The sequence below is a fragment of the Spodoptera frugiperda genome, chromosome 13 (assembly GCF_023101765.2).
Source record: "Spodoptera frugiperda isolate SF20-4 chromosome 13, AGI-APGP_CSIRO_Sfru_2.0, whole genome shotgun sequence".
Taxonomy (NCBI): domain Eukaryota; kingdom Metazoa; phylum Arthropoda; class Insecta; order Lepidoptera; family Noctuidae; genus Spodoptera; species Spodoptera frugiperda.
In genome coordinates this window covers 5,655,938-5,682,662 of record NC_064224.1, presented here as the reverse complement: position 1 = coordinate 5,682,662, position 26,725 = coordinate 5,655,938, and the positions used below count along the sequence as shown (strand labels likewise).

Below are 26,725 nucleotides of genomic sequence, written 5' to 3'. Positions count from 1 at the left end.
CAAATTTTTGGTTTGATTATCGTACTTGAAATTATTTTACAATTTATGTATTTGAGTTCTAAATTCATTTTAAAATTTATATTCAACTGAATTAATAAGCAGTGATTACTTTGTTAACTTCTAGATATATTATTGCAATATTTATTTTCTCTTGAGAGCGAAACGAGTAAGTGAAACACTAAACAATGTATAAGAGTTGGCTCACCGTTGTATTCGTACTCGTCGTCGATCCCCTCGGGGGAGGCTGCGCCGGCTGGTTGCCCAGCAGCTTAGCTTCCGCGGCTCCACCATTCTTCACATTTATTTCCAAGTAACAGTGCGTCTCCAAGTGTGATTGAGCACGTTTCTCGTCTTTTACAATCTTCCTAGCAGCTCTAAATATTTTATAATAGACCACGATCATTACAGTCAATGGTATGTAGAATGAACCAAAAGTTGCATAGATTTGGTACGCCTGATTCTGAGATACAGAACAGGAGGTGTCAGTCTTCTCATTACCTAGGATAAGGACCGGCGGGAGGGAAATGAATGCTGCGCTTATCCATACGATGAAAACACAAAATAGCATCCTTCGAGGTGTTCTCTTCACACCGTACTCCAGAGGCTTCGTAATGGCATAGTAGCGATCTACAGAGATCATGCACAAGTTGAGGATGCTAGCGGTGCAGGACAGTACGTCACTTGATACCCAAAAGTCGCAGATGACCGGTCCAAAAGGCCACGTTCCCATAATATCATAGACGGTGGCTACTGGCATCACAATACAGGCCACACACAAGTCGCTCACTGCCAGCGATACTATCAAGTAATTACTAGGCCTTCTTAATTTTCTAACTAAGCGTACTGCAACACAAACTAGCACATTTCCTATAATAGTTCCAACTATAACTATCAAAAATATTGTAACCAAGAGAATAGTAGTAGGTATGGAATATTTCGAATGCTTGATGTGGCCGTGCTTCAAGGATGTGGAATTGTCGTCTAGGAACGTCCAGTTCACCGTTGCGTTTGGGTTACTTACGTTGAACTCTGGACTTAGAATTGATTCTAGTTCAACCGAGGCTAGTGCTGGTTGCAAAAGAATGGATGCCAGTACGAGAAGACACGAAGGTAAAGCAACAAAGCTAGGCAGTGAACGGTAGGAGTTATGACTTTGAGTCGCCATACGAATCCCTGGTTTGGGTGACGATTAATTTGTTCGTTATCCTGACGTAACCATACATTGGTTTTGTTTCTCCCTTTGTTTAGTTACGATATCTAAATTTACTTTACGAATCAAGTCTGGAATATGACCTCGTCGCGAAGCTTTTTGGTCTTAAAATGGCGCGCTTGATTACAATTAAGAATACACTTTAATTGACATATTGCTTGGATTGTGTTTTCAATTCGGAGCAGAGCCATTTGACTACGTGATATTGGAGGATTGTGGTCGTTATGGCGTTGTGGTAGGGTTTGTTTTTGTTTGAATGTGGTCTGTGATGGAGTTAGCAGGGGTATGTTGTTTTATTGCGCGAGGAAGATGGCGCGAGCGGCTGCTATTCCAATATCCCGTTTGCGGATTGCTCCATTAGTGCCGTTGATTGGTGGAGAAAATTTCCGATCTGAAAAGAAAAGAAACAGTTTTGAAGTCTTTCTAGTACACAAGGGAATTATGGTGTCTAACCTATTTTTATCCACGGTTTTTTTAAATGAACAGTAGGACGAATATGTATAGCGTTTTATTTCCTCGCAATCACATCAAGAGCCTTTTCCGTATGAGAAGAGTCACAGAAACTTTGGGCATTAATCACCGCGCTTGCTCAATGCGGGTTGGCAATTCCAAACTTATACTTAGAAATTATAAACCCAGGTCTCCTCTCAATGTTTTCCTTCTAATTCTTGTGTGGTGTCCAAATAATAGTACATACAACTCGGAAAAAGTCACATTGGTACTTGCCGTTGATAGGTTTTGAACCCGCATCCTCCATGTATGAAGTAAGCGTCTTAAACTTTCGGGTCGCCACGGCATTTTGTCTGTACTTGCCTTAATGACCAACCCGAAATCAGAATGACATTTCTCAGTACCTTATTTAAATATTTATTACGAAGATCCGGGACTCGAAGACAAGATGAAAGTGGCAATATAGTAAACAAATATGACCCATAATATCCGTCATAAGATTGACATATTTATTCGTTCCCACTCAGTATGTTATTAGATTCCCTCATGTGTATCATGTAGGGAGACTATTTTTGTGGTATATTTTGAGACAAAATGTTATTAGGTACCTATTTCAGATCACTAGTTCCTAGCTCGACGGAGCGTTAATATGAGAGATGATAATATTGATTTTGATGAGAGATGTCAATACTAGAATAACATCCAAACACTATATATTTCCATAACAATATTTATGTGTGCCTACCTATTATTAACATACATACAGTGTCCCTAATATCATATTGTAAATCAAATGCCTTAAAACTAACAGTAGATGACAATATACAGTACAGTAACTGATTTCGCCAAAATCGCTGGCAAAACTTTGAAAGTAAATAAAATATCCTGCCTACATATGATAGATAGCAATACAATGGCGTTATTTCAGGCTTAATTGTCGTTCCGACGTGAAACAGCACATTTAAACCAAAAGTCATTAACCGAAGCGCCTCGTCACGGCTATATTGAGACCATGATTATAAAAGTCAACAGAGACTTAACTTAGAAAATACGGTAGCACAGATAGGGTTATACAAAGTCGCCGACGATGACTTTATAAAATTTTAAATCATGGTACATTTTATTTGACCTAGTGGTTGTTACTTTGTAAGCGTAAATACTCTTTTTATAGGGTAATGGCATCCAATGACTTTTCTCTCTTTGGGCAAGGCGAGAGGGAGTGTCAGACTCTCACTGACTAAAAACCACCCCGTTCCTACTCCTGCTTTTCAAGCCGAAGCCCCGGTAAACCCGCTAGGTACTTCGCAGCTCCGGATCTTCGCAGTATGGAATCCCTAGAAGTAGTGTGAAATCTGAAGATCAATGAAAGAAGACCAAGACCAAAAAAGAAGACCAATGAAATCAGGCTATGGTTAGTTCATCGGTCATCTAACTCCAGGGCGTACAAAATAATAGACAATAAACCATAATTTATTTATGTATTTTTTAAAAGTACGCAAGTATGCAGTTAAACGTGTATTGTTAAAACAATAATATTATGTGTTTCGATTTTTTTATTCCATATTAATTTTGGAACAACGACATTGCTAACCTTAGTTCTCTGTCATTAAACTTACCCGTGTGACGTTGTACGTGTGTGGAACAATGAAGATCGGGCAAAGCTATTTTACAAGGGAAATTATAACCCACATTTTGCTTTATTGAATTATGAATATGATCATTTTATGCCGCTTTATAACTACACTGGAGTTTCATTTCTTCTTGTTCATTTTCAGGTTGTGTTTAACAATTAACACTCAACCTTTACGTTAGATCAAATTGCTTTTAAATCTTTTGTAGACTTAAATGGGTTTAAAAAAAGGGTGGGATATAATTCTATACTTATTTTTAAATGTAAAAAAAACAGTCGTTCCAAATTGTGAGTAATTACGTTAGGTATATTTTTTTTGCGTCAAGTCGCATAATTAAGTCATGATTTTTTAACTGTCTATCGCTTATTATGTTCATGAAAACCGTCTTTAGGTATCTTTCGACATAAAAATCTAATCACAATTAAAATATATGTAATTACAATATCGTCCTTGGTACCTATATACATAAAGTTTACAATAGCACTTTAATTATCGTTCAAAAATTGGATATTGCTCGTTATGCTTCAATTTTAATTAATTCGAGAGGATATTGATGGTCGGTTATATCCATCGGTTTTAAATTGAAGGTACCAATCGCCCGTCATACTCGACATCCAACTCGAAACGATGACGTGTAATTATTTATTGGTGTTTGGAGCTTTCTAACAAAGTCCTTACGGTCTTAGGTAAGATTCTGGAGTCAGACAAAGTATTATAAGCGTGGTTTGAACCAGTGCAAGGCACTTCTCATAGATTTACATTACTAGAATATTTTTTCGGAACGCGAATGAAACAGAATTATCACCAGTGTATCACCCTGAAGTCGACGTCCAAGTCCCTGTATATTAGTGATAATATAGACTGTAGGTGTGCTCCATTCCGGAGCTGCGGACTACCTAGCGGGTTTACCGGGGCTCCGGCTCGAAAAGCAGGAGTAGGAACGGGGTGGTTTTTAATCAGCAAGAGTCTGACGCTCCCTCTCGCCTCGCCCATGGCGAGAGAAGTCATTGGTTGATTTTCTCCCCTCAAAAAAGGGGTACTCCATCATATTATTATTAATTTTATTTGATTCTCGCCATCAAACTGAGAAGTTTGGCGAGCTAAACTGTAACAACTTAAAACTGTAATAAAACTGTATAATAAATAAATAAAAAAAAAAAAAAAATTTTAGATACAAACGTTCTATATTAACAAGAACTAGTGGTCGCCTAGTGATCGAAATTCGACCATATACGATTTAATTTACAATACCACTTAACATACGTTCAAGGATCATTTTTATTTAACGAATTGCTATTAGTTTTGTAAAATTCAAATTAATATATTCCGGCGCATCATGAATGACCAAACCTCCTTCAATGGGAAACCTCTTTTCATATGAGACGTGAGAATATCATCGCAATGTCTGTCAATTTTGACGTTTTGTTAAATACGATACTATGCATGGTAGTGTGTGTAATGTTTTATTTATTGATTTAATGTACTTTATAAGCATTATTTTTGAAAAATATTAGCATTCTGCACTTCTCCAACATATAAACTATAAGTGTACCAAATTTTATGCTCCTACGTCCGCGCAATTTTCGTAAAAAGCGGTATAAAGTTTTTGCATCACGTATTAATATATAGATTCCATTAAAAAAAAACAAATGAAAATATTCTTAAATATCTGAACAGAACTCTCGACTAAACCAATATTTCTCTTTGTATTTGAAAAATTTTTCACAATTATAACGACGTCCCCAAAGTAAATTACGGGGAAAAAAGTATTTTTTTATTCTTAGTTGATTTAATAAAACCATTACAAAGAAAAACTTTGGGCCAATTTCACCACGGGCTAAGTGCTTACCCAGGAAATCAATTAACCTTTTTCAAACGTTTATTGTTTAAAAAATACAATTGCTTTTATTTATTATCAGACAAAAAATTTGGCAATAAATCATTTTGCCATATAATATTGGATACCTTACTTACTGCTTTTTTGATGATACCTATAGATAGGGTTTGTTTGATAGCATCTTTTTTTAAGAGGGGGAAATCATCCATTTACTTCTCCCACCTTAGGCGAGGTGAGAGGGAGTGTCAGACTCTTACTGAATAAAAACCTATGTATTATTCCAGACTATAATATACCCCTGTTCTAAATTTCATTTCGATCCCTTCATCTGTTTTGAAGTGAAGGAGTAACAAATAGTCATACAAACTTTCACATTTATAATTTAAGTAGGATGTGTTGTCCTGTATATGTGCAGATAAAATAATAAATAAATAATCATTGAAACGGTTCCTACAATAGGCTTTATCCCCAATTCCACACAAATGGTATACGCAACACACCCATATACGGAACAACAATTGGCGATACCATAAATGGATAGTCGAAATATAGTAAACGGTATTGTGTTGGCTTTATAGGTTTTGATTTGTGAAATTACGCGAGTAATATTCTGGTAAATTTTGTGGTTTAGATGAGCGCGATGTTAAATTAAAATGTAAAAGGGTGTGTCTGTTTATTTGTCCGTATTTCACGGCAAAATGGAGCGACAAATTGATGTGATGTGGACACCGGCATTGGCTATTTTTGTCTCTTTCGAAATACACTTTTATCTCTTTCCCCCAATTTCCTAAAATGAGGAGTGGAAGTTTGCATAAAAGTAGAAGTTTTGCTTGAGCCAACTTGGGGAAGTTTGTTTGTTTGTATAAACGATTTTGCCAAAATCCCCACACTGGACAGATGTGGAGATCAAACTCAGCCACGTCCCGTTACTTCCTTTAGTTTTTTATAGTACCTACATCATCCTCTTAAAATACTTAAATACATAAAAAAATCACCACCAAAAATGGAGGACATACAATTTTATAGCACTCTAAGGCTGCCTGTCCACCGGAGCGGAGCGAGGCAGCGGAGCGGAGAAACGGAGAAATATTAACCAATAGGAGTACACAAAATTTGTCCACTAAAGAGGAGCGGAGATTTTGTGCAGTCCTATTGGTTAATATTTCTCCGTTTCTCCGCTCCGCTGCCTCGCTCCGCTCCGGTGGACAGGCAGCCTAAGAGTCATTGTCTGTCGTAAAAATAATAATTAAAATGGCGTACAGGGTTATAATTACGTCACTGTAACCGTTAAAGGAATGTGAACCTTATTGCTCTCAACTTATGATACCAGTAATTCAAGTTAATTGTTTGGATGCCTTACGGGTCATAGTAGGCCATTAGTATGAGCTGAACAAGCTGTTTGTCATTTGTTTTGTAATGGTAATCATAACTCTTTTAATTTTTTACATACGATCAGATTGACGGCCGAGGAAAATATTTAGTTTAATTTTTAAATTGATCCACTCAAATGATAACATATTGTAATACGTCTAATGCGTCTTCTATTCTCCAAAGCATGCTCTAGTTTTACATATTTTTCACCAATACTGACAAAAATATTCGTTATTTTTTTAATAGAAATGGATTGAGCAGTGTGCTGAAACTAAAATAGGTCACACAAACAATTTTCAGTTAGTAGCACCCAAGATTGGAATCGTGCTTAGTACCTATACGTACTGGTTATATACTTGTTCTATGTCACTAGAAGTATGAAATAATTATAGTATTTTTAACTGATGACTTTAAAAAGGTTGCAGGAAAGTAATCTCTGGCGTTAGGGGTCTGCTCCCTTAGTATAAGTTTGCTTTACGTTTAAAGTAATCGAAACGAGAGCGCGTTCGGCGCTTTGATTGGCCGGCTCAAATAAACCGACCAATCAGAGCACATAGTAGCCTCGTCTCGCTCTCGTTTCGAAAACTGATCGCTTACCATCAGATGATCCGTCCGCTCGTTTGCCGACAAAAAATATATATGTGTGTTAATTTTATCAACTTTGCGTCTAGAATGATTTGATAAAAGGTAACAAGGTTTATAAAAACGAAAATTCAAATTCAAAAGCCTTCCACTGAGCACATTGCCAACCTAACGAACGTAACATGTCGGATACACATTAATTACGTCATAAAATTGAGATATAAAACCTTCATTATTTTTATCTTATTGTCACAGAGGTACGTTTGTTTGAATAAAACGGGACAAAAAACATTTTCCTGTGTACCTTAGATGTTTCCACGCTTTTACACACGAAAAAGGACTAAATATCAAGTTTTTTGACAAGTAAAGGACTCAGCTGTCAGTTGATATGTGTATGTGTCCGGCCACTTTTTCGCGTGACGTCATTAGACCCGAGATGAAGTAAAGAGATACAAGTACTCTGGTGGAAAATGGAATTAATGTGAAAAGTGCTTCTATTTTCTTTTCTGAAGTAATTTAGTTTTTTTTTTCGGATGTGAAGAAATTAGGTGTGTAATATGACACTGTTATTATTGTGTACTTTATTGTTATTGTTTTTTATTCTTCTGTCTCCTATCTTTTCCTCCTCCTAAGACTACCTCTTAACAATATAATTAACTAGCGACCTGCTCCGAGTCGTATGGGTGCAATAGTGATATATTATGCATGTATTATACATATAAACCGTTCTCTTGAATCATTATATTAAAAGAAACTACATCAAAATCCGTTGCCTAATTTTAAAGATTTAAGCATACAAAGGGAAATAGGGAGGTATAAAACAAAGTCGCTTTGACTTTGTTTTGGTGCTAAATTGCATTTGTTATTCAATAATCTACGTGTATCAAAATGCATTAAAATCGATTACGTGATTTTGTACCCTAAGTAAGAGTCTGCTTTACGTGTATGAAAATACTAAAAGCGCGTTCGGCGCTCTGATTGGCCGGCTCGAATGCTCGATGTTGTATCGTTTCAATCACGTTAAACGTAAAACTATTGTACTAAGCCCTCTGAAGTTCTGAAGCTGCGGACTACCTAGCGAGTTTACCAGGGCGCCCGCTCGGTAAGCAGGAGTAGGAACGGGGTGGTTTTTAGTCAGTAAGAGTCTGACACTCCCTCTCGTCTTGCCTAGGGCGGGAGAAGCCTTTGGATGATTTTCCCCCATTATTTAAATAAAGGCTTCTAAAGTTAAATGCTGTTTAACTTCAGAGGGTGTTTGTGTGTTTTTTGATGACAAACAAACAACGTAATTTTGGAGTTTATAAATAATAATAATATGATTTAAGTTAAGCATTAACTCTTCATTTGAATTTCCATCGTTTTTAACTTGAACACGAAATATTACTTCATCAACAAATGGAAATGCCTTTAGAAAACAGTTCAGAAGTTGATAACAAATGAATCAAGTTAATTAACGAAGTATTCACTTCACTGTCTCTCATTCGCATTCAAAATTATTTGATCTTTTGGGAGCATTGACCTAAGAAAATGCGTAAACATATCTATTTAGATGAGAGACAACTTTTTCGCGATTTAATAGATTTTAAATGTATAGAACGATTCAATAGATTTTAAATGAATGTATAGAACTAGAATTTAAATCGACGAAAAATTGTTTTTATAATATGTTTCCTTAGTAAGTATTTTATCTTATACCTTTTTTATCCAAGCGTTTGTTTGTTTTGTTTGAACGCATCTCCGGAACTACTAGAACGAATTGAATAATTATTTTTGTGTCGGATAGTCTACTTACTGAGGAAGGCCATATATTGACTGTAAAGTATCACACTACAACCAATAGGAGCCAAGCAGACCAAGCTAAGTAATTAGATAAAAATAATAACTAATAATATATTACATGACCTATGTATGTAACTAATAATATATATTGTATTCGCACCTTAATTGTTCCTAAGGCCTTTGCTGAAAAAGGTTTGCTTCAATTTCTTTCGAGACTTTGTGAAACCTCGTGATCGAATGGACGAACGGACGGACAATAGAATAGACGTAAAAATTCCATTTTCACCATTAAAAGAGAACTATTTTCCGGCAAGTACCACACGTCTACACACCAAGCTACCCATCCAATATAAACTGAACATCATATGTGCGAAAGAATCATACAAAGCGAGTTCATGGTAAGCTGGTTTTTATAGTGGGTCCGGACTACACCCGTCATACAATTTCTCGCCAATGAATGCCATCTATCACTATTTTATCGTTTCAACGTGCGATATTCGGTCTTAAGGGAGTTTCGAAAGATGTATTGGTGTTTCTCTCATGTGTTAGTATGTGGGTACACTATAGCCTAGCTCCAAAGGTCTGAATCGATTGATTTATTATTAAATTCCATTTGTCTAGAATGTTCGTTGTGTACACAATGAGAAAGGTTTACTATTGACTTTGTACATAGTTTCTGAGTAAATTGATTCTATGAAATGTTGCGCTTTTGCTTGTTTAAATTGATTGAAGTTTAACTTAAAGATAATATATGTTTCTATTGTAATGTTAAACAACCTTTATAGTTCCAAAGAATTTCTCAATCTGGTTCGAAAAGCCTATCAAGCCTGAGGCTGTTGTTTCGACTGTTCCAGTATTATTTTTGTATTCAACTGCGTTGTTGGTCCAGTGGTCGTAGAGACACAACTGTATATTATATAAGTAGCCTTAAAATTATCTGCCTCAGCGCTAACACTCTGGGAGTGTTACACTATTGTAATCTTCAAACACAACACTACCTCCCATTAAAGCCGTGGTTTTACATTTGGAACACCGTGTATGCTCCATTATATACTTTGGGAATTAAAATACATACCATTATACATAAATACTTACATGGCGTAATATAACTCTCATACATACAATCAATCAAAGTCAAAGTCAAAGCATTTATTTCAATTAATCCTAAATAAGGCACTTTTGAAACGTCAAATTGAATTGTCCGTCAGTCCGTCTGTCAGTAAAGCTAGGCGCTCGTTCCAAAGTGTTGCTTCGAATAAAGAAGAACGAGCAAGAAACACCGTTACTCTTTTTAAAAAAATGTTCAATAGAACATCTTATACTTCAATAAACTTACTAAGTTTTTTGTTTGTTAGTTAGTTTGTTTAACTGAACGGTTGGTGCGGTAGCTGGGCAACTGATTGCCGTGCAACGTGTAGCGGGTTCGATTTCCGTACGGAGCAAATCTTTGTGTGATCTCCAAATTGTTGTTACGGTCTGTGTGTCATGTGCATGTGAAATTATACGTTTGTAAACGCACCCACGACACAGAAGAAACTCCTAATGTGGAGCAACGCTATATAAATAAATAAAAAAAGGTATTTAAAACTAGGTACATAATATTTTAAAAACTAAATCTACGACAAAGCGACTTAAGACCCTAAGTGGTGTCCTAAGATCGTATTAGGGTCTTAAATGGCGCACTCCATAAGCCAGTCTCTAAGGACTTGTGATAATTATGTCACAGATTATTTAACGAAGGATTAGCTTAGTAAGTTCATAAGGGTGAGCTAAGTTTAATCTACGAAAGCCAGGGTCCGTTCCTTAGAGATCAAGTGTAATCTGAAACTATTTTCATGAAATTTTAATAAGTGTGTGTTTAGGCCTCTAGGTTGGTATAATAATGGCTACAAAAATTGTGTTCTTTTTGTGTTTTTTTTTTTATATTAAACTACCTTCTCCCAGCCGCTTTGCCTGCGTTCCCGCGGGTTAAAAAATGACCTATGTGTTATTCCAGACCATAGTCCACTTCAGTTCCAAATTATTATATCGATCCTTTCAACTGTTCTGGCGTAAAGAAGTAACAAACAAACATTCATAAAAAATCACATTTATAATATTAGTACAATTATATTTACTCTTTTTTATAATTAAATAACCTTTTAAAATTTGCCATAACCTCATATAGTTGAAGAGGTGTTTTGTTTTGACATGCTAATCTTCGAAAATACTAGCTCCAATTGAGTAATTCTCGGAGGAATGAGGAAGGCTATAACTATAATAAACTATAAAGTATCACACTACTATGAATATGAGCCATAGCTGAAATATACGAGTTAAATAAAACTTTATAAATAAAACATATAAACTTGTGCCGATCTTAAGTAAATACGATAGAAAAAGGTTTTAAACTACAAAGAAATTCTACCAATCATTTCTGAGAAACTAAATTACATATTCCCAGAACTATATCTTTCAATATACCTACAACAGAAAAGGGCACCCATCGCAAATCTAATACCACCTCACTTGTATTTAATTTTCTTTTGCTATTACTACGAAATACCCTTAACCTTTTGTTCTAGCATCTCATTACTTATGAAACCTTTTATTCAACAAACAATTCTGACCCAATTTCCACACTATCATTGACATGATAGGTAGAAGGGTATAATGAATTATTTATTTCAAGTTTATATTTAACTGACCATACATTATGTTAAACCGCATTGAGCATTGAGCAAGCGTGGTGATTTATGTTTAAACCTTTTCCGTACTAGAATTGGCCTGTGGTCAGCAGTGGTCACTTATAGTGCTGATGATGATGACAATGCGTATAATATGCATTTTATTTTTAATGTCCACCTGGTAGATTCTTTTAAAACATTAGATACGTATTTATTCTTTTTTTAAATTAAATACTTTCGACGATACATTAATTTCAAATATCGTGTGACCTCACGATTTATAGTAGAGTAACGTGACGTAACGTCTCACTCACACAAATTATATGACAAAATAAAAATACGTGTTTAATATGATTCTTTAATTCGATTTTTCATTTTCGTACCGTCTACTTTCCTATTATGTAGGTGTGTCTTTTCTCCTCATCAGTGATATAATATGTACATGTATCTAAGCATAAAAACATCTAGCTGAGTTCACCGTGGTTTGTTCAAAAAGGGCATGTGAAGGCCATATGGGCAGTCTTTATGATTTATCGTTGGTGTCCACCGCACTCTTCTCATGTCTGACCCGTATCAGCTGCTTCACTCGCCTCTATACATCTGTCTCTCTCCCACACCCCTTATGTCTCTTCATGAATAATTAAAACGAACATTAGTTTGGGCTAATTAGATTTGAGTTATGTCTATATGTTTCATCGAGATTTGGCTCAAAGATATTTGTTCATTTACTCGTTACAGCGTTTGCTGTTAACAAAGTTTACTAAATATTTTGTAGGCTACATATAACACGGTAATATAGACTAGAAAATGTTTTGGTATACCATAATAAAGAATTTTTCAATTTCTATACGCTTCAAGCTTCAACTCGTTATAAAAAAAAAACAGTTAAAATTTTCCGTCTCATCATAAAACGTTCGTAAAATTCTTCAAATAAATACACAACCTTATTTATAGAAACAGGCTTTGCATGAAAATAACTTTTTTTTTTGCTCAATTAACATATTTTCGAGTACACTCGTTTCGTCCGGCCGAACGTTTCGTTCCTTCATAATAATACATCTTCATTGTTTTACACGCAAAAATGGAAAGTGAATTTAAGAGTAGGGCCCGTTTTATATGAATAATGCGCGTTGGCCCCGGATTATGGTCGGGTCGGTCGTAACGTTGGAATGAAGGATTAATCCTCGGCTCTCATAACTTACCAACTGGTATCTCCATTCGTAAATACTTCGCTGTTGAATGAGGAAAGTTACCCCGTGGATTAGTTTAGGACATCAAGTTATTAAGTGAAGTATTAATCAATTAATTGGTTCAAGTTACAAATGTTAAGAGTTCTTGAAATGTTTAAATTGGAAGTCAGGAAGTGCGTGATTTTATATTTTGAAGTCAACTCTTGATTCTTGCTAGATTCTTATACCATTTTGTATCATATTTTAGAAGAATTTACCCACAAACTAGTAAAAGTAAGACTTTGCTTCCTAAATAAAAGTCCTAGAACAAAATCACACGTGTTGCTGAAGTGGTTCGATAAAAGATAATTAAGGTCCCAGTTATTACTATATCGGCGATGTACCACCTAGGTGTCAGTTTACACTGGACGTCCCGTAATAGGTTGTGTCGAATTTAAACCTTTTGATAACGTTCCACAGAATAATTTTGCTAATGAAAGGGAACAGCATTCGATCCAAAATTCAAAGAGACGTTTTGCAAAGATTACAAGGCAAGAAATACCAGAAAGGGTATGATTTCACCCACGTTTAGGATCTCAACTGTTAAAGGTTTTTTTAGGAACGTAGGTAGGGTCTTTTGTGATGGAATTGTTGAATTTTTACTCATACAATCCATCCAAGTAGATTGCAAGTTTTAAAAAAGAACCTTTTTCGTGGCTTGTAGTGAAAATAACATTGTGAAACATCTAAATAATTACTCAGAATTTTACATTACGAAACCATTTATTATTCAGACCAAATTGTACTTACTGTTTACATATACAGTGAAACTTGGTTAAGTGGGACCTGGATAAGTGAGAAACCTCCACAAATGGAACTCATACTGATGCCCTACCCATTGGCACTGAATTACCTCTATTAGTGGGACAAACAACCCTCTAGATCTGGGATTCGTTCTTTCGATTTATCATCTTAGTTACCTCTATAACTGAGACAGCAAGTGAATTTAAGGCATAAACCTCAGTAACTGAGACAACATCGTTTTGTTTGTTGATTTACTTATTATTATTCATTTATAATGTGCACATAACTCATTGTTTTATTTAAGAATCACACCTCTTTATGTGAAATAACCCGTATGTTCACCTCCATTAATGGAACCCTCTGTAAATGAAACAAATGTTTATTTATACCTGGTTATCTGAGACACTGGGTTAGTGGAATACCTCTATAAGTGATACCAATTTGAAGGTCCCTTGATGTCTCACTTAACGAGGTTTCACTGTATATAAGTTCTATTTTCACACATAGTTTCATTATAAAAAAGGAATTTATTTTGTAAAACAAACTCGCTGGCGAATGGAATGTCTAATGAATCTCTGAATTTATTTCAAGATTTAACAAGCTATGACTCAGAAATCGTATATCATCATAATTACCATCCATTACTAAGCGTCTATGTAGCTAATATATGTATCGAACCGAGGATATCCTAAATCAAAATGATGAAACACGATCATATTGTACGGCGCATTAATATTGGCATCAATAATATGATCTGGTTCTGTTTCGGAAACTTGTATAGACAAATAAATTATTCCTATCTGTTATAATGTAAGTTATGCTCCAAGGGCGTTGGCAGGGCTTGGATGTAAATCTTGGCCCAAGATGAATAGCCATTGCATAATGTCCACATTTTGTACCCAAATTATTGCTTTTATGGCTCTAAGAGAATTTTTATTTTGCTCTATATTAAACCGGCGTGAACTGTATAAAAATAATTAACGTTCTACGCTGTTCGGTTTAGGGATTGAATAAGTTTTACGAAGCTAATAGCATTTACAATGTCAGGTCCGTTGTAAAATAAATGAATGTTTCAATTTTTTCGCACGTTGATATACCTATGTGTTTTTATAAAAATATGCGTTCATTAAAAGTCAGCTAACATATTATTATACTGGCGATAAAGGAACAAATACGTGTAAAAGGACCAAACCGTTTAAAATGAGTCATATCTAATAACACTACATAGCATAATGTATCTTATAATCACTTACTGGTATAGTTAAGCCAGTGTAAATCCTTTGAAGCAGTATACAAGGTACAGACAAGTTTTGTCTTAAAGGAAGCAAAGGATTGTGGATGGAGCTCATTGTTACCGTCCTAGTTACCGTCTCAAAGGGTTTATCTCGAGAATGTATAGCGAATAACAGCATAATTTATATCTGAAGATTATAGCCGACATTGTTAATAGAATAGCTGTTGTAGTGAAGCAACATCGTTCACAAATTGAACAAGAATTTCACTATAATTGATATAAACTGAGAATTTTGAGACACAAGTGTGTCTTCCATTTTGGGCGCTGCGTCATACCACGTTTTGTTGTTATTGCTGACCATGTAATCTTATTAATAGAGAGTATTACGTTGCTAATATTTTGTTTTGAGTTAATAATGTAATCCTGGTTTTTTATTGTCATAATTATTTTGCTTAAAATATGTGGTTTTTCATTGAATACCATTTTTTTTAATATTAATATAGTTTGTTCTCCGCGCACGCCCTTGTTATACAATTATAGTTTTACAGCCAATAATACTTATTGAACCCTTACAGTCAATAATAATTATTGCTGTTAATATCTTGACTAACGGCAAACATAAAAACAGTACCTATTTATTACGTACACCTAACATAAACAAACGGAAATATACCATATTTATAAGGAATGAATACCCAATACTCCCGTATTTATATTCCCGTAATATTGGCAGAGAAAGGTAAAAAAAAATACATAAGTTAACAGGTCCACCCTCCTTTTCGCAATTATTAAATGTATAGGGAAAAAGATCACATGACAAAAAGTCGATTCGAACAAAGTCGCCCGCAGCAAAATGGATTTCATAAAGGACAGTCGTTATCTATCAATGTTTGGTCCTTTCATTTATTTTTTCCTTTTGTTTTGTCTATACAATTCTTTGTTTCATCCAGAAATACTGTCCATTGTAATTATTTTATTCTTTCCCTTGGTAATGTATGACTTGAGTTATAATAAAATTACTCGACGGTTAAAATGGCAAAGTAAATCAACTTTTTGCTGGTAACACACTATTTTATCGAGGAAAGTTATTAGATATTTAATGGTGGTATAAATTTAACACACGGCTCCGATCAAACTATTATTTATGAAACTAAATGTAACATAAAATTAAACACCGTTTTCATGCGAACTCTAAGCTTGATTTTTAATTATTTAGCTTCAATTTGGCCGCTTCAACAGTCCGGTCTACCTGTTTATCATTTAATCTTTTGAATTTTATAGCAAGCCGAAAATAGACAGCGACCCCGCTCTCCTAATTTTCGGACTGAAAGACCAAACTTGTGTGCCAGTGTGAAACGGACGGACGAACAGTTAAATAAAATATTCCACGCTCATAAACGCGTTTTTCTAACTTTTTAATTAAACCACTGTCTGTTAGCGGTCGCGCAGACCAAATAACAAGCCCTTGGCTTTTTTAATCGTGTCGACAAAAAATTATGACAATGTTTAATTAGAGAGTAGATACATTTATATATTTTAAAGCTGATTTTGGACAGAACTTAAGATGCCCTTCGTATTCAAATACTACTTCGGAAAGTACCTGAATGTAACTTTACTCGTAAAATAATTACTAACTTTTTAAAGGCAATTGTTATTGTTACCTACCAAATGTTTACCCCCTAATTCTGCATTGTGGAATGCAATAAAGAATTGAGTATTGAGAATTGAGTATTGAGAATTGAGTATTTTTCGTGTTACTTAGTATAACTGTAACAAAAATAACAACACATTGTCTTTTTCGATTGTAGCTTGAACATTACAAAAAGACGAAAATCACTTTCCTTAAACGATTCTACAAGTATATATATAGACAGTTTTATGCATTTCCTTTACTATAATAAACTACAGCTAAGTTCTGTAGTATAGAACGGAAGACGGAATGGGGTTAGTATGACGACGTCTGCAAGCAATGGTCGGCTAGTCTAGTCATATACTTCAAGACAGCTGGAAATATCGATGGCATTTTATAGTTTGATAGATAACCTCTTTGGTCTAGCATAGCTGTAGGTAATGAGTACGTGGTTTTGATCTCTTAGTTAAGGTCTTTCGGAATAGATGCCAGATATTAACGTAGTTCGATTAGATTCGGAGTGACTGAAACTATACATATAGGAATTATAATATACGTGTATAATATGTGTGAGGTAGGAGTTAAAGTTTAGAGGATATTTAATGTAACAACCAATTTTCTATGGTTCAAGTATGTCTCATAGTTTGTTTTTATGTAAGACACATATTTTAGGCACCTCGCTTAAACATCAGGAATATTGAGAGACTTTTGCACTTTCCTGCATTCAAAACGCGAGCTTATTAGCTTTAGTCACGCTGGTGTGGACACATCTCTACAGAGAACTCTAGTTTCAATATGTAGGTATTAAATACAGTTATAAAATAAACATTTTATATTTGAACAATAGAACGCGAACCAGAGTTCACGCGCATTGCAAACAAAATATCACACGTATGTACTGTGACTATTTGCGTCACTACTTCAAACAATAGACAAATAGAATATAGATAAGCTGTCCACAGCCTAATCACAACGAAAACAATAAAAACGTAGTTCCACCAGTACACCCACATTTTCCATGGAAATATATTTAACCTAAAAATCAAACAACCACTCGAACCGAGGATATTAGATAACTAAGCTCATTTGATATTAATTTAATTAAATCAATTGATAAAAAAAGTTCCAATTCAAGTGATAACACGTATCATAATCATTTTATCTACTACTCTATTTTTGTACAAAGGGAACCGGGAATGTGATTACAAAGATTAATCAAGATTTTATTTTCGTCATATTTCAAGTAATTAATTAGTGATTTTCGATTACATACCTATATTTAAATCAAATCTAGGTACATATACATACTTTCGGCTGCGAATTTTGACTGTCTCATGGCTTTGGTGTAATAATTGTAGGGATCTAGTTTTTAAAGGAATGTTATGTAATTAAAAAGAAACTAATTATATAGTTGTTACTAATCGAATATTTTCTAATACATACATCAAAATAAATACTACTTTAATACATCAAATTTCTATGTTGAATATAGACAATAAAAGCTTAAGCCATTTATTGCGTGATAAACTAATATCACACGAAATGTATTCGTAATCCTAAAGGACCAAGTTTTTCGCCCCGAAGGACCACGAAAGTAATAATCGTAATAACATAATCACACAAGAGCTAAAGCTTTTCAACGAATCTTACTAAAGGATTTACTAACTTATTTCTACGTTCATGGCTTTACTTACACGTACGGGTTTTAGAGGGATTAATACATTTATCGAACGGGAAACCGAGTTTGCTATGTAGAAGAAATATTAATTTAAGTGTAGAAGAGCCATGCTTCGGCACGTATGAGCCGGTTCGACCGGAGTGATACCACGGCCTCAAAGCAAAGCGACGTGAAACAACGTTGTGTGAGTGAGATTACCGGAGGCCTAATTATGTACCACCCTCCCAAAAGGGCGGCAATGCAGTTGCAACGCCTTTGGTGTTTCGGGTGTCCATGGGCGGCGGCGATTGCTTACCATTAGGTGATCCGTCCGCCCGTTTACCGGCTTATTCCATAGAAAAATTTATGATATATCGTTGGTGTTACGACTGCTTGTTTGTCATTGTCTTATCAGTTCACTATTTGTTTTTACCGTTGAGAATAACATTTCTAATACACAATAGTAATATAATCTGACTAGTAATATAAATGTGAAATTTTGTGAGTTTGTGCGTTTATCTGTATGTTTGTTTCTCAATCACGTTAAAACGGCTGAAGCGATTGGAATAAAATTGCCCTGTAAAACCAAGAAAATAAGACAAATGACATTATAACACACAATATAATGAAATCTCCATCATGAACGATTGACTTGTTCATAAGTTTTCCTTGAATTAAAAGGAGCATTATTCACATTTACAAAACGTATCGTCGGCATGTTAACAAAAACTCTCGCAGCCAAAACCGTACTCTTTGCCTTCGTACTTACGTCAAGAATCCCCCAATTATTTTAATGTACCTTCTCATTACAATATCCTTAACGCTTTTATATAATGTTGAATACCTCTTTTAGGATTTAAGCGCGTAACTTTGTACGACAAGAACTCATTACATTCTGAACATTGTAAGTACTTAAAATTTTGTTTCATTGAAGTCTGAATGAAAATTGGTAGGTCTTTCGTCATTCGTTGAATATTATTACATTGGTTTTCATAGAAATCAAAGGCAAAATCGTGATGTTCTTTTATCACTCGGTGGACCCTGAGGTTTTTAAAAGATATTTCAAAGCAGATAGGGTTTTAAATCACATCATCATCACATCAACTTACAGCCTATAAGTGGCCACTGCTGACCAAAAGCCTCTTGTCACACGTTGATTGAAGTGTAGAAAGTTTCTTAGCAAACTGTACTAGGTACTAATATATTTCTTGAGGGGAACAATTATTCAAGGATTTGGATGAGGCGAAAGAGAGTCTCAAACTCTGACTAAATTTGGATGAGGCGAAAGGGAATCTCAAACTCTGACTGACTAAAAACTACCCCGAGTAGTACTACTCCTGCTTCGAACTGGAGCCAAATGGGTGCGCAGCTGCGGACTATACTATTAATTATTATATTAAGTAATTTCAATACTAGGTTTACTACCTACTAAAATCCTAATACCTAATTTAATTTGAGTAAAATGAGAGATATCTTTCTGTAACATTTCACGAAAACCAATATAAAAATGATTGATAGCTTATCTTAGTCAATTTGTTCGTAATTTTCCGATAAATCGTACCGTACTTTCAACTTTGACTTATTTGTTGTTTCACCTTGGTTTATTTTTGTAACGCCCATTTAAACATCAGGTGTTTTATTTTTAGATATCGATGTTATAATATTTATAATTCAAACCCTAAAGTAACACTGAAGACAAATATAATGTACTGACTTTAAAAGTGAGTTCGGTAATAAATTCAATTGTTTTGAAATAGCATATTTTGCGTAAAAGTGTATTACGTCATGCAGCACGTAGTAGATTGCGTTGTTTTTATAATGAATGAATTGTGTTTTTGTAAGATTTTCACAAGAACGTTTATAATAGTTAGAAGCTTCAAAATATTTGACCAAGAATATTGTAGTATCTTAAGTGTGATCTGCGGAAGACCTAGCGGGTTACCGCGGAAGAGGCAGCCCAATATACACATACTTATAATTTATTCATAATGTTAAATCCGAACAAACATTAATCTTCGACTGAACAGAAAGTAGTCTATTTTTAGCACCTTTTCATTAATTCAGTAGCTGTACCAGCGGAAACTCGTATTTTTATGTACATACGCATGTAACGTACGTAAATATACTAGATTCTGCCCGCGGCTTCACCCGCCTTGCCGTCGGATAAAAATACCAAGATAACTAACCTATGTCAAACTGTTATATCCGATCATAATCTACGCCTGTTCCAAATTACATCCCGATCCGAGCCGTTTTTACGTGATTGAGAAACATAAACAAACGTTCGCATTTATAATATCATAGAAAGATTTATTACATAAGAGAGTACTAGCAAAGAGTTTTGTACCAAAGCCGGTAAACTGATTACAACCTCTTTTGTAAACATGTTCAGCGTTAATATTATAAAAGAAAAAGTGTAAATAGATATTTGATTCTATTTTTACTGGATCAAAAGCTTTTAATAGGAGACTCATTGAATATGAACTTGAAATAACAAAAATCGAGTATAAAAAATGAATATCCATATTTCTGTACGTAGCCATATTAAATAAAAACAGTCCCTTTTTATTCAGGACTCCGTGATTGGTTAACGAAAATACAAGTTGAATGAAAAAATAATTTTCAAACGTATTTTATCTCAATGTCGAACAAAAGCTGATGTATGATTTTTATGGCGATATGTTTTTGGTGTATTTTTGCTATGTAGCTTTGCTAGGTAATTTGGTCCTTTTGCATATACGAATAGGGATGATAACTATTTTTTTTAGTCCGTCTTGTACACTCATTTAAAACATTAGACACGATTCTACTGGGATTAAAAATTTATATTAATGTGAAATATCCTGTGACGTCAAAATTTAGTATCTTTTATATTGAGCGGTGACGTATCGATCTTAAACTATTTATAAGTAACCTAAGTTTTATTGTCTGTTGTGTATTTTATTAACCTAACCCATTGTCTAATGCCCTACTATTTTATTTATGACTGTTCTAAATGCATTGTAAGTAGTACATATATAAATAATTATTCGTATGTGTGTGTGTTTGATTTGATTTAAACTCGTTTCTATAACACAATTAATTATTGATAACGATTAGCTATTAATTGTAATAAAGCAACAACTACAGTTTGATTAAAACAATAGCAAGTTTCCACCACCATTTTACGATGGTTAGATTATATTTATATTGTATTGAAAGTAATCGTTCAGAGAAAAAATATCCAAAAGAAAACAACTTTAATTCCCCTTAAATTCTTTGTTTAAAAAATGAAATTAAAATTCAGGTTCTGCTTTATTATTATTATTTTATTGTCATTGTTAGGATATTAATTTAATGTATAAATAAGAAAATATTTACGTATTAATATACGTAATATCTAATAGATAAAAATAATATAATATCTAACCTAGCTTCACTGATTGACAGACTGACTAACAGACTATTATTTCTTTATTTGTTAACATTTCAAAAGTACCTATTTATGTTCTAATTAGAATAAATGATAGACTTTGACTATGTTTACATTCATCAATCAAATCGCCCAACGCTGCTACGATAACCCGACCCTTAATCTTGAAGACAACATCATTAGGATAGAACATGTTGATCCATGTTACCCTTTGATAGAAATTCGGAATTTGTTCAATCGAAGTTCAGAGATACTTTCTTGGAAAGGTCAGGCTAATGGTGGTTAACAAAACTTTGAGTTAATTTGAGCCATTGTTTACATTCTTCCCAATCACGGCTGAGATCAAGAGGGTACCGAAAGTCTATTTAGTACGTTTGGTGAATTCTTTTCATTGAGTTTGGAAAAGTAGTTTTTATAGCTTTTTGTTCCTTGTTTCTGTTAGTATATAACCAACTAATAAGAAAAGCATATAATGACTTCGGATCTCCCATATACGGTAAGCACATGTGTCAGGCGATAGGTGAGGACGTCGTAGCGTCTCTCAAGCCACTCTTTAAAGACTTACAGGTTAGGAACTCCTAGGTCCTAGAAAGTGCCTAGGAATAAAATCCGAGACGCGGTAACAATATTTTGGGGACATTTCTGTTATTAGATTTAATAAAAAATCAAATTAATATTTGAATTTTTGGCCAATGGCCAAAAGTGTTGATAGTATTGAGAAATTCATCGTAATGAGAGAATATCGTTGTAGGTTAAGGTCCCCGCTTGTCATGCGTTAGCGTGCGGATATAACCCATGCTATGAGCCTAATGCCATTTAGCACTTGTCTACCGAGAGAGTAGAAAACTAAATTATATACTATTGACGTAAATTTTGACAGAGCATAAATGGCATATGGCTGGAGGCAGTAGCAAGACATTTACAATGATAATGACCACAGCAATGTACCAATGTAACTTTTTCCGAGTTAGTAGTGGAGAAACTTAGATTCCGATCTTTTTAATTATATTTTATTTATCGCAATGTTGCATTCTCCCAGCATTCGTGTATACAAAAATGTACATTAAACGTTGTACCTTATTCCACAACGAGTGTTGTTTACCTGAAACAGAAACACAAAACAGTTAGTTAATGCATTAAAACTTTTAGCTGCAAATAGGGACGTCACACAATTCTCAACTCAATTGCATTTGAAATATGTAACAAAGTTGAGTGAGTTTGAATTTTAAACGTTATTATTGTTGGTAAAACTAAAATCTAGTTTTGAGTTAAGTGTGGATCTGTTGTTGGTTTAAAATTCGTTTTGGTTTAACATGCTTTCCGAATTTAACATTGAGCGGATTATTTTGGATCAAAGGACCACGTTGGTCACTTATAACATTTATACAATAAATTAAATAAATAACCGAGTAAAATATATGTCAATTGTTAAAAAATTACAAGCAACCAATAAAAAGCCCAATATAATACACAAAGGTCAAGTAATACACAGGCACTCTTGATAAAGATTTCGGCGTAGCACGGTACTACGTCGTAGCCCTATACTACGACGTAGTCCTATGCTACGACTACAGAAGGCTTTGCATTATTCATGGAGGGGCGGAGTGAGGATTTCGTAGCCTTATACGATTAAATGACTTGATAGTTCCTAGATTTAGCTCCACGACTAGACTGAGTAAGCAGCCATTGATGCCTGAAACGTTTAATATTATTTATTTGTATTTTTGTTATGACCGGATCGTGGATATCGAAGCAATGATATTCATGAATCTAATATCGATTATGCGTATATTTCAGGTATGCTGAAACTTGGCAAGAAGGAATTTCTTGACAAAGAAAAGGCAGTATATAATGCCATAGGAAATACCTTCTACTTTTCCAGTCTTAACGTGAGCAGGAATATAGTGACAATATGTATATAGCTAATGGAGAAGATAGATTTAAGGCAGTGTTAGACTTTTCCCGTAAAAAAGCACGGATGAAATTTGAAGAAGTGCACATAGAAGAAGAAAACATATTGAATATATTTCTATTAGTTTCTACATCGCATTATATGATGCTAGTTATTCACGAGCAATTTGTAATTAAAAGTTCAAAATCATTAATCCGTATTAGGTAAACGTTTTGAGTAATGTCCAAACCTTCTCCTTGTGAGAAGAGGTCTTTGCTTTACTTGGACATATAGGCTGATATTATTATGTATTTATGAAGATTATTTATTTTATCTCCTTCATTATTAATTAACAACTGAATTTTCCTTCTCAAAAATACATACTCATTTATACATACATAGATACATAATTTATACACAAGGAAACAAACCTATAAAAATACGATACTTCCTTATAATTCTCATAATTCTATTCTCACGGAAAAACTGTGTTTCTAGTTACAAAAAATAAATTGGAAGATCTTGTATTACTAACACATTTATGTGAAATGGAAATTCTAACCTTATCCGTATTAAAATAGGGTGTCAACTAGTATAATGGTTGTCAATTGGTAGTTGGCGTTCAAGAAAGCCGGAAGGCTTTTGATGTCCGTTTGACAAGAAAAAACGCATCGTATTCAGTTTTTGAGCCTTTCACCTTCATGTCATCTTATACTATTATAATCTTATGCAAAGCTACTGAGTTATATTATTGTGAAATACGGCTTTACATCAGATAAAATAATTGTTTAACTTATTTGTGGAGAATTTCGCTGTTATAGACTACTAAATCATGCTAAAACTGTGTCCTAATTCCTCTTAATTTCCGGAATCCTTCAACAAATATTTGATAATATAATTAAGTACCTCTGTTTAATTAGTGTTCATGGATAAATGAATATTGTTAAATGCCAAATCATGTAAAAATTCAAAGTCAAATTTCCGTATAATTTGAGTTGAAGCGTAAAAATAAAGCTGTGGAGTTTTTTGAATCAGGACTTTATTTTTACTTAATAAATATTTACTCTGTAATGAGAGAGAAAAGTAATCAAAATCTGCCATTCAGATTCACAGCTGGAAATTAATAAAAATATTAAAATCACACATATAAAGGATACAAATCATAAAAACAAGTTTGAAAGAAAAAATATTTGTGATATACCTCCAATATTCGAAAAACCTTCAACACGAAGGTAGTCTTTGTGGGGTTTATTGAAAAATATTATACAAATCCAAGGGAAACAAATGAAAAACCCGTCGATCAATAACTGAAATTACGGTCTGTACACTCTCCAGTTTTCCTCCTGAATCCTGAAAAGCTCACAGCCCATTTCAATTGCTAATACAAAGTCTACCGACTCAATTTCTCTTCATATTACATTTTAGTATGCAATCGCACATTTGCATACGACTTTTTATTGAAATTTTACATAATCCGTGTCGGTTCAGCTCCCTGAGGCTTGTTTTATAGTTTATTCTTATAAATATTTTATATGTTAATTTATTATAGTAGTTTAAGGGAAGTTTTAATTAAAAAAGTTATGTTGAGTTTAAATATAAGTCATCAGTTTTATCGAAAAATATTCTTATCTGTAAAATGATTCGTTGCGCTTAAAAATATATTAAATATTAAACAAACAAATGCATACAACATAAACCATACACTGAAAGAATTTTTCACGAAAAATGGTCTTTATTGCAATTACATTTTTTATCAATAGCCGGTTCTTGTTCAACCTAGCCGAATCCACTTGGGTACCGGGTGGCAATTTCCCACCGTCCATTACAAATAGTGAACGAATCCTAATTTAATTTACGAGCAAATAATAGTAAAACGAGTTTATTCGTTCCACCCACTTTCTTTTATTTCAATTACATTTTATTCCACTTCAGTTTCTTTAAAAAATCGAAGCCATTTTTTTAAAAGATGTAGCTTTTTGTTACACAGACATTATAATTACGCATTCCATGTTTAGACTAAGTGGATTATTTTTATTAAAATAGAATAAAATTGATTTGCAACATATAAATATGGGAGAGCCATGCTTCGGCACAAATGACGGCTCGACCAAAGCTATACCACAGCCTCACAGAAAACCGACGTGAAACAACGCTTTCATTGCGCCCCTGCTTAATCTTCGTAATCCCTGATTGTCCAAGAACCCTTAAATACCTAACCCCCAAAAGGCCGGCAACGCACTTGTAATCCGATTGCTTACCATAAGGTGATACGTCTGTCCGTTTACAGGCTTATACCATAAAAATATTTTTTGTTAAGAAGTACTTTGCGAAAAACGATCACAAGTAATTAAGTGAAATACTTAGTATATTACCTGAAGGAATTAATAGTATCTAGTGGAACATTGAAAATAACATTATTCACATAAATCACTTGAATAGGTGCTCAATTTTGTCAGGTCGCTGCGTCACAAAGATAATTTCTGCCCTAATTTCTACTTAACTCTGAATAGACGGTAAATTATGAACTGACAACGGCATTAGCATTTTCTAGGTATTTTATAAAAAAACATTGTTAGAGTAGGTCATATAGTTTTAGATTCTCGGAACTCAGAGTAAGCGTTAACATGATAATATTTGCTAAAAGACAGCTCTTTTTTATATATCTGAAGGGGTAGAATAGATGCCCAAATAAATAAAAAGTAACATTCATTATTAGCCATTACAGTTTAATTTATAAATAATTAATTAAACATAATATTAATATATGTATTTATAAGTTTGACGAAAAACAATAGCTAAGGACGGAGTTGAGCAACCATTAAATGACTCTGAGTACGGCGGTGAATGTCAATAGAAAACTGTTCAACGCATTGAACAATCCTGCACTAACGTCACTGTCACTGATGACCCTATGTAGTTAATTTCAGTATTCAGTGTTAATGTATGAAAATATTACACACTTAGGAGCTAGCGTCAGATAAAATTCCGATAGTTCACAGTCTGTTCTTCACACAAAAAGAATCCGAACACCACAAAATCACGTAATAATCACCCGAACATGTAATAGAACACAGTGCAAATTCCTTTAACAAATTCTTTCAAGAAAATCTTACTGGTACGATGAACATAAACACCAGGCATTGTGACCCGAGAGGATTGCCATTACTTGGGTCCGGTCGTCCCGAGGGCTCGACCTGCCCAGAAAGAATATTAACTCTCGCTCTGCTAATCTGAGGAGGCAGGGAAGTTCACTCGATAAGTGATATTGCTGAAAAATTACATGAAAGGAAGGATGAATAGAAAAATTGTGGTTTTTGATTTCCAATTTCTAGGAGGTGTGAATATTATGCTGTAAAGATTAGTCGTACTACTGACTTATAACACTGTATTTTCTGAAAAATA

At 34.1% G+C, this 26,725-nt stretch overlaps 1 protein-coding gene across 1 annotated transcript in view; it reads right to left on the bottom strand.

Annotated features, from left to right (window-relative positions):
* The window catches only part of LOC118270339 (5-hydroxytryptamine receptor 1), a 173,111-nt gene that overhangs the window by 5,471 nt on the left and 140,915 nt on the right, over window positions 1-26,725 (bottom strand). The window contains exon 4 of the mRNA XM_050698012.1: window positions 206-1,601. Coding sequence (XP_050553969.1) covers window positions 206-1,165 — 960 coding nt within the window. The 5' untranslated portion in view covers window positions 1,166-1,601. The remainder of the gene's footprint in view (window positions 1-205; window positions 1,602-26,725) is intronic.